General features: G+C 32.9%; 1 protein-coding gene across 1 annotated transcript; it reads left to right on the top strand.

Moving 5' to 3' along the window:
- Positions 1-1336: 1336 nt before the first annotated feature.
- On the top strand, positions 1337-8302 carry LOC109338953 (3-oxo-Delta(4,5)-steroid 5-beta-reductase-like). The gene is made up of 4 exons (XM_019576300.1): positions 1337-1364; positions 2085-2482; positions 6363-6756; positions 7479-8302. Exons 1-4 carry the CDS (start codon positions 1337-1339, stop codon positions 8216-8218), a joined length of 1560 nt encoding a protein of 519 aa, XP_019431845.1. The 3' UTR covers positions 8219-8302.
- Positions 8303-9676: the final 1374 nt, after the last annotated feature.

Raw genomic sequence — 9676 nt, 5'->3', positions numbered from 1 at the left:
AGACAACTCTCGCTTGAGTGAGAAGTGTCTAGAGAAAACGAGTGTTTTAGCTAGGAGCGAGATAGCTCTCACTTGAGCTAAAATAGGCACATAGAGAACTGCTTGTTTTCTCGCTTAAGCGAGACAACTCTCGCTTAAGCCACAAATGCCTCAAAAATGGATGTGCCCTCGCTTGAGCAAGATAGCTATCGCTCGAGCGAGAGGGCTCCATACAGACATGACTTCTTTTTAAGTCGTTTGAATGATAACTCTCATATATATGAGAGCCTAATGACATGTTTGCCATTAAGAAGTTGTAAAAGTAAATAACTATATGAAATTCTTGAAAGTAATAAAAGTAAGGAATTACTTTGTTAAAAGCAATAGCCTTAGCTTGGGTATGAAGTGTATTTACACTAGGGAAAGACCGTGACTCAGATGATTGAGTCTGGTTCCCAAAAGTGATGGTTCACAATGGTGCTGAGAAGTATTATGTTGTGCCCATGTAGTGAGATCGTCTGACTGTAAGAGGCTTGGCTTGAGAGTCGTCTAGTATAATTCAGCGATGGTTTGTAGTGGTGCCGAAATTATTCTCTTTTTGTTTATATATTAAGATCGGGATCCACTACAAGCATTCATAATGGGAGATATCTTAGGATAGGCAGATCGCTAGAAAAGATGGATTAAAAGACATAATTTGTTAATTTCGGTTAGGGTGCATATGGTGGTGAGAGGGACGGCGTTGATGGTGGTGATTCGTCAGCAAAGTCTTGAGGGAGAGTCTAGGTGAGACGAGTCCCATGTATTCCTGGATGAGGTATTTTGTTGGATCGGACAGTGCTCACAGCGCAAACTAGACGACCTCTAACAACCCCTCTTTGCAATCAGGATCGATGAGATGTATGCCTAGAAAGTGTTTGATATGACATCGTCCTGAAATGGACAGTTCCGTTGGAATAGATCGATCATATATCCTTACGAGGAATAATTTTGGTGCGATCAAATCGACTTGTTATGGGAACTGTACTCTCGGTTATTTCTGAATAGTTATTGGGAACTGTACATGATATTCTTCGATATTGATTCTAAATTCTCGAGTTTTATACTTCATTCATCGTTATTATATGCGTGTGTGATCACATGATATATTTGTACTTGTGTGTTGTCTTGGTGTATTATTCCGTGTAATTCCACGACGTCGATGACAAGTTTTTCATAGATATTTTACTCCCTCTCTTTTCTTATAGTTTATTTGTACGCATATTCAGATGGACTCATCAGCACTGATCCGAGGTTATCGCTTCACTATGTCCCAGGAGGGGACATGGAGTGTTGAGGGTAATCGACACACTTACACATGTCATTGCAACCTGAAGCTGGATTGGGTAAGCAATGGCTCAATTCTGCAACTTCCACCTTACTACGCAATTCGGGAGGCATCATTCACTTTGTCCGACCGAAGACCTGCAACCGCCGGACTTTCTATACCAGCTGAAGCTCGAGGCGTACTAGAAGTTGTTAGGACCTGGCCCCAAACATGATTCTCATCATTGAAATCTATGCCAATAGAGACAGACGGGACCATGCCAAGGGGGTACCACCCCGGACCCCTCGATGGAATATATTAAATATGAGATGATTTTTGGTGTATTACATGCAACAATTAATGCTTCTTATCTTTGGCATCAATGTAAAGTTTTAACCCTTACAAAAAATATGCGTTTATAAAATCATGATAATGAATGAGACATCAAGCAATTCTCTGAGTGGATACTAAAGATGGGAAATGGAAAATTATCTGAACCTAATGATGGTTCTACTGAAATTGATATCCTAGAGGAACTTCTTATTGTAGATTATGATAACCCAATTGATGCGATAGTCACTAGCATCTACCCAAACTTGCAAGAACATTAGAAGGATGAGTTATTTCTTCAATGTAGAGCAATACTTGCATGAACAATTGAGATTGTTGATCAAATCAATGAATATGTTCTGATGAAAATTCCAGGTAAAGTATTCAACTTTATTTAACATACACATTATGTTAAATGTATTAAATTTATTACATTCATATTAATAACTATTCTAATGTATACTTACAGACGATGAAAAAGAATACTTGAGCTCAGATGAAGTTGATATGTCTGATGCTAATGACAATGAAGCATTTAACATATTAACTCCTGAATTTTCAAATTCACTTTTAACATCGAGCCTTCCAAATCATAAGATCAAGCTGAAAGTAGGCACCTCGATTATGTTATTAAGGAATTTAGATGAGTCTGAAGGGTTATGTAACGGTACAAGGTTGGTGGTTACGAAGATGGCTAATCATGTACTTGAGGCAAAGATAATGTCTGGAAAAAACATTGGAAATATCGGTTACATTCCTAGGTTATCAATGTCATCATCCCAATCTTCATGGCCTTTCATGCTGATCAAAAGTCAGTTCCCTATGATTGTGTCATACGCTATGACAATCAACAAATCGCAAGGAAAAGTAAATACATATTATTTGTACCATATGGATTTCAACGAGTAAGAGAATATTAACTTGAGATGTCAATGTCAATATTTTTATTGTTGATGTTGTTGATCATTCATGTGTGCATTTTTTAACTATCTCTTAATTAAGTGTAACTTTGACAATATGAGCAAAGTAAATACATACTATTTATTTGATCGAGTTATCATTTTATCTTAACTATTTTGGTTTAGCTGCTACAGAAATATTATTTTAAGCAACAAAGACAACTAAATACAATTATATGGTAAGATAGAGATTAATTTCTTGTAGACAACATATTAATTATATTAAAAAGGAAATAACTTCAAATTTTACTCATGACTCAATCATCAATGAGTTCGAGTCTTTAAAAGAACGGATAACATCACTTTAAATTAATGCACATTTTTATTTAACACATTTAATTATTAATTATTGTTATTTAGAATTAATGTTATTTTGAAAATTTAAAACAATTATGAATATTTTATATATTTTTTGTTACTAAATCAATCTTAATTAAAAATGTAATTAAATATTGTTGTCTCTCCTCAACTTTGAGTCAAGATCAACCATTGGATGCAGTGACAGTATAAAAACTATTTACATTATCAATGTATACATCTTTTTCTCTATTTGTTATACTATAAAATATTTAGTTATTAATTTTTTAATCAATCACAACAAATAATATATTAAATTACATACTTTTTTATTCAACCATACTTGCAAGCTACAGCTCTTAAAATTTGATGATCTTAGTGGATTGGCCTGAATAGTCCGATAAAATACGTGAATAAGTTTAGTGAATTTCAATCCTTACTTTATTTTTGCTTGGGTTAGGTTGGCCAAAAGCATTTTGAACTTGGCTGGTTATTAATTCAGTTTTTGTTTGTTTTTGGTTTGTTTTAGATTCAAATTAAAAATGCAGGGATGTTAATTTCTTTATCAGTCATTAGTTGTAAAAAATTGTGTCAAATATGCTCACTGTCATAAAAAATGCTATCAATTTTCTTTTTTAATTAGATGTAAGAAATTTTATGATTTTGATTTTTAAATATATAATTTAAAATTTTGTTTTTAGATATGTTTTGAATTATTAATGGCTGATTGTTTTCTGAAAAATATAGAGTAAATGTAGATATAGATTTTTTAAATATACAAAGAGAAGTGAAATATAAGTATAGAAGGATATCATCAATTGCATATTATACGATTAGATTTATCACTTTTTCTTCTTTAATTATTTCAAAATACTTTTTTATCTTCATAACAATATTCCGAATTTCAAAAAGCTATGCACTACATACTTTTCTTATTCCAAATTTTGTTTAAATATTTATTACTTACTTGTTCTGTTTTGTTATGCTTTCATCTTTGAAATGATATCTATGGGCGATGAAGAATGAACAAACCCTTTTCACTCAATTGCAAGTTCATTGAACCCGGTTTGTCTTGCACCAAATTCAAATCACCCCATGCATCCCAAATTGTGGTCAAGTACTAGGCCTTAACTTTAGTCTTGATTTAGGGATAAGTAAAAAAGTGTTTAAATAAGATTATAATTAAGAATCTAGAGTAGTCCAGTTAAGACCAGAAACATAGTTTTTCAATAAGAATTTTGAATAGTCCAATTAAGGCTAGTAGTTTTTGACTTGTAGTGGAAAGTTAAAATTGGTTCAATTTGACGATATTTCGTTTTATAAAAGGAAAGGGAGACAGCTAAATATCTTATTTATTGTGCTGCTCTATGTGTTAGAGTTTTATGATTGATCAGAAATTTACTAAATTATATTTATATTTGTTGTGTTTTAATTAAATTTTATGATTAGAGTGTTATTTACGTAACTAAAAATTTATAAATTTTATAATAAATACAATTGTTTTTCTTTTTACTTATTTTCATCTTTTATCTATATAAATATATAAGAAATAACACACTAACTAAAGGAACAATAAAAAGGCAAAAATTGTCCCAACTTTATTTTACATAAAACATTACTCAATCCACTAAAAAACATTAGTCAATCTGGATATAGGAAATCTCAGGCTCAATGGTAACAATGATGTCATTGCTCATGTCATCAGTGAAAACCAATCAAAACACTTCTACCATCTTCTCTTATCTCACGATATATACACCTATTTATGAAGGAATTGGTAAGCAAAAGAAGCAAACATCATATTACAGAATCAAACCATTAGGTTAAAGACTCAGCGTTCTAACTTTTATTTGCAAAATCAAATCATCTTCTCTTACTAAAAAACACAAAAAAATGAGTTGGTGGTGGGCTAGAGCTACCTGCGCTGCCGAGGCAAGTTCACATGACGATTCATTTCACTCTAATTTCCCTTTATATAAATACTAATATTGGTTAGAGTGCTTCTAACTCATATTTGCATACCATATAATTATTTCAGTTTATATATTGTATAACATTATTTACATAAAAATAAAAATAGCTAAAGAAATTTGGGTATTATCAAGGGCATCTCCTCATACTAAGTATCACTCTCAAGAATCGAACCTTGATTTTTTTAATCTTTTCGAGGATATAGTTGAATCTTACACCACTAAATTAATATATTGTTGGCACATAAAAAAAAAAAAAAAGTCTATTTTTACACTAATTTTGTCACAATTACTTTTCACGACAACTTTAAAATTATTGATGAAGAAATTTTTGCTTTATAGATAATAGCGAATAGATGCTTAAGGTCTAGATATAAAAAGTTCTTAAGGGTGATTTCTTCTTGCCAAAAAAAATGGTGTGATGAATATTTTCCTAACCATATATATCAAATTTGATATATTTTTTTACCTATTAGTCCAGTTATTAGGATGAAGATTATTACATGTCCCAAATGATATCTCAAGCCAATCGGAGTGTTTCATTTTATTACTTTTTGTTCTAAATTTTTTATTTTATCTACATGTTAATATATGATTGACTTGAGACAAAGAACGAGACATCGCTAAAGACATGTGATCATCATCCCAATTCTCACCATAAATAGATTTAAGTGCTCTTATGCCCAAAATGGATCATCTCCATCGCTGGAGGGTTCAATACCTGATAAGATTGAGACATGTAGATTTTTAAAAAATTGATAGTGCAAATTTTAAAATATTTTTAGCCAAAAGAATATTGTAAATGATAAAATAATTTTGGGCCTCACATTCTAGTATTGAAATCTTTGATACTAGAGAGGATCTCTCAACTCTATGCCTTTGTCCCTTTACCAAAAGGTGGACATCTGCTTGTACCAAAATAATATATTATTTAATATTTTTTCAACCAATCACAAGCAATGATACATGGAAATGAGTGAAGTATACTTATGTTTGGATTGATATAATGAATGGATAAATCATGTTAACTCGACTGTTTGGATTGTTTAAATTAATAAGATGTAATAAAGTTCTTCCATGATCCTATCATGCTAACCTCCAAAATTTCGGATATAAATAACATGCTAACGTCCTATCATACTATCTTTCCTAAGTTGTGAGTTGAACTGAATGATCTATAAGACTCAGTGCACCTAAAACTACTTTGCCACCAAAAAAATTTAATAACCTATTATTCACTTCATTTCATTATACATATCCAAATAATATTACAAAGAACATATATGTTTGAGATCATTCTATACAATATTCGGTGTGAATGAAAATATGACATAACAATTAAATTTTTTATTGTTGTTAAGGTCATTGATGGGATACATCATATAAGAAATGATATGAGATTTCATATCTTAATATTAGGACAACTTTAAGATATGAAATCCATGGGTTCTCTATACTCAATATTTTAAATTTATTAAGTATTCGCATACTTAAGTTTATCACTATCTTGCACATGTGCAGAACAAACTCGTTGAAAAGGAAGCCCCTCAAAGTTTCCAAAACGTTGCACTAGTGATAGGCATAACAGGCATCGTGGGGAATAGCCTAGCTGAGATTCTAACTCTCCGCAACACACCAGGTGGTCCATGGAAAGTTTACGGCGTGGCTCGTCGTCCCAGACCCAGTTGGAACGACAACCACCCTGTTCATTACATCCAGTGCAATATATCTGACGAACACGACACACAAGCCAAGCTCTCTGTGTTAACTGATGTTACCCACATCTTCTACGTTTCATGGAGTAGCAGACCCACTGAAGCTCAGAATTGTGAGGTTAATGGTGCCATGTTTAGGAACGTCCTACGTGCTCTCATTCCAAACGCTCCAAACCTTCGCCACGTATCTCTCCAGACAGGTTAGTAGAAGGAAGGGGATTCTATGTTTCAAAATAATAGTATCTCTAGGTTTCTATTCAATTAAATTATAATAAATAATATAAAAATATTAGCTTATATTTATAATTTTTTTTCCAAATAAATAACATATTTTGATTAATATATAAATAGATAAAAAAATATTATCTTCAATTATATATTTATCCTTCTAATTATAATGAAATAAAACTATTATATTAAAAATAAAGGAGAATATATGTACTCGTCTCTCCATTAATGGAGAAGATTCTTGATATATATATATATATATATGAGATGATTGTCCTAATTATTATTCTGACAAATGATTTACTAATTCTTATGAACAATTAACTTTTCAATACATTACTATGTGGGATCCGTTAAATCACGAAGCCCCCCTATATTTAGTACCTTACATGAATATATACGTGTTACGAAAAAATTATTAGACGGTAAATGATTTAAAACACCTCTTCACTATTATGAACCGAAGTTATGAGTTTATATCAAATTGATTGAGAAATTGAATCATGGACCATAATTTATTTTGCTGAAAAGTCATGGGCCATATTAATCCAAGACCATATGATAATTTCTCATGTTAATCAGTGTGATGTTAGCATCTCTCATTTATATATAATGCACTCACTAACCTACTCTTATAATATACCTGCCTAGCTAACTAACTATTAACCATCTCTTTTTCATGTTTCATGTCAAGGTGCAAAGCACTACGTTGGACCCTTTGAGCTGTTCGGTAAGATCAAGCCCCATGAGCCACCTTTCACCGAAGATTTACCACGACTTAACGCACCGAATTTCTATTACACTCAAGAAGACATCTTGATGGAAGAGGTTCAAAAGAAGGAGGGTTTGACGTGGTTCGTTAACCGACCACAAGTTATCTTTGGGTTCTCTCCGTACAGCCTAATGAACCTCATTGGTACCCTTTGTGTTTATGCAGCGATTTGCAAGCATGAAAGTGTTCCTCTGATGTTTCCTGGCACCAAAGCTGCATGGGAATGTTATTCTATAGCTTCAGATGCTGACTTAATTGCTGAGCAACACGTGTGGGGAGCAGTGAACGCACATGCGAGGAATGAAGCCTTTAATATTAGCAACGGAGATGTGTTCAAGTGGAAGCATTTGTGGAAGGTTTTGGCAGATAAGTTTGGGATTGAGGATTATGGGTTTGAAGAGGGTTCGAGTTGTTTAAGGTTGTCGGAGTTGATGAAAGATAAGGGGCATGTTTGGGAGGAAATTGTGAAGGAGAATCAGCTGCAGCAGACTAAGCTTGATGAAGTTGGTGATTGGTGGTTTGCAGATGTTATTTTGGGAGGGGAGGCCTTCTTGTATACTATGAACAAGGCCAAGGAGCATGGCTTTTTCGGATTTAGGAACTCCACAAAATCGTTTATAAATTGGATTGATAGGACCAAAGCTTACAAGATCGTGCCATGAGGGTTTAGATTGAGATGTGACTGTTCAAGTTTTTGTAGATAAATAAAGAAAAATGAAATTTGTACTCCCAAATATGATATTTGATCTGGTCATTATATTTTATGTGCTTAACTAATAGAAGACAAATATGGCTTTCCCTGTGTGTGGAATAACTCTTAATTGTTGATGACCTTATTGAGAGGTTTCTTGGGTTCTTCCTCTACTACTTCTCGTAAGTTGTTGTTCCTCATTATCCTTATCATCACTATCTTCAGTACCATAAATATTACTTTGTTATGGTTGAGATGACATAGTAAAATTCTTCTAACCTATATGTTCACATTGTATTTGAACTGGTAGTAATCAAAGATGATAATGATTCTTGAAATTGAGAACTTTGTCCAAAACATGCAGTTAGTTGGAAAAGTTGTGAAAGCTCCATAGGATTATTCAAAGTGTATACAGGTGATGAAGTTTGTGTCTAAGGTAAACCTCTATATTTAACTTGGACTTTCACGTTGAGGTTGAGACCGGAAAATTTACTCAGTTGGTGCACTTTGACCGAAAAATTACGGTCTTAGTGCACCTTTTCAAAATATTACCGTCTTAGTGTAGTTTTCACCTAAATCGGCAACCCTGTTACTGATTTCAAATAAAATAATTTTTTTTATTCACTCCCCCCTAAATCGGCAATGGGGGAGGAGTTTTACGTATATATATATTTTTTTTAATTTAACCCCCCCTAACTCGGCAATGGGGGGGGGGAGTTTTCCATATTTTTTTTTTAATTATCCTCCCCCTAAATCGGCAATGGGGGGTGGGGGGGGGGAGTTTTCCATATTTAATTTTTTTTTTTAATTTCTCCCCCCTAAATCGACAATGGGGGGAGTTTTCCATATTTTTTTTTTAATTATCCTCCCCCTAAATCGGCAATGGGGGAGGAGTTTTCCATTTAATTATTTTTTTTAATTTCTTCCCCTAAATAGGACATGTAATATATATTTATTTAAAATATTTAAAAAATGTAATTCCAATAAGACAGAAACAATTAATACTTTATTCAAAGAGTAGTATTTAAGACAAAAATTTATTACACTTGAATTTATTAATCCCATAAAAGTTTAATGACGTCTATGTGATGAAGTGCCACATGGGGGTGGTTTTCTCCTTCTGGGCGGTTGAACTCTTAATTGTTGTTCATTCCGCTGCGAGATTCTTGCTCTTCCACGTGTGACCAATTGTGGCTCCTCCTCATTTGAATCATCTTCATCTTCATCAACATCTTCAACGACAACCTCATCATCAGTATGTTGCATACCAAAAATATTTGTAGACGGCATAGTAGGACGATAATATTGTTGAGGATCATATGCCGAGAATGGTGTAGTTGAACTAGTAGCAAACATTGTTGGTATTGGGTTTTGAGAACTTGATGAGAAATAATTGTATGGGGAATCATAATTTGAAAACCCATATTGT

The sequence above is a fragment of the Lupinus angustifolius genome, unplaced genomic scaffold (assembly GCF_001865875.1).
Source record: "Lupinus angustifolius cultivar Tanjil unplaced genomic scaffold, LupAngTanjil_v1.0 Scaffold_50_43, whole genome shotgun sequence".
Classification (NCBI taxonomy): domain Eukaryota; kingdom Viridiplantae; phylum Streptophyta; class Magnoliopsida; order Fabales; family Fabaceae; genus Lupinus; species Lupinus angustifolius.
This window is presented reverse-complemented; position numbering and strand designations above follow the sequence as displayed.

What these genes read in the sequence shown, in the direction of transcription:
- LOC109338953 (XM_019576300.1), top strand. Translation starts at nt 1,337, where the DNA reads ATGTCATTGCAACCTGAAGCTGGATTGG. An exon ending in TCAACAAATCGCAAGGAAAA is followed by an intron (nt 2,483 to 6,362) that starts GTAAATACATAT and finishes GCACATGTGCAG; the next exon opens with AACAAACTCGTTGAAAAGGA. An exon ending in CCACGTATCTCTCCAGACAG is followed by an intron (nt 6,757 to 7,478) that starts GTTAGTAGAAGG and finishes TTTCATGTCAAG; the next exon opens with GTGCAAAGCACTACGTTGGA.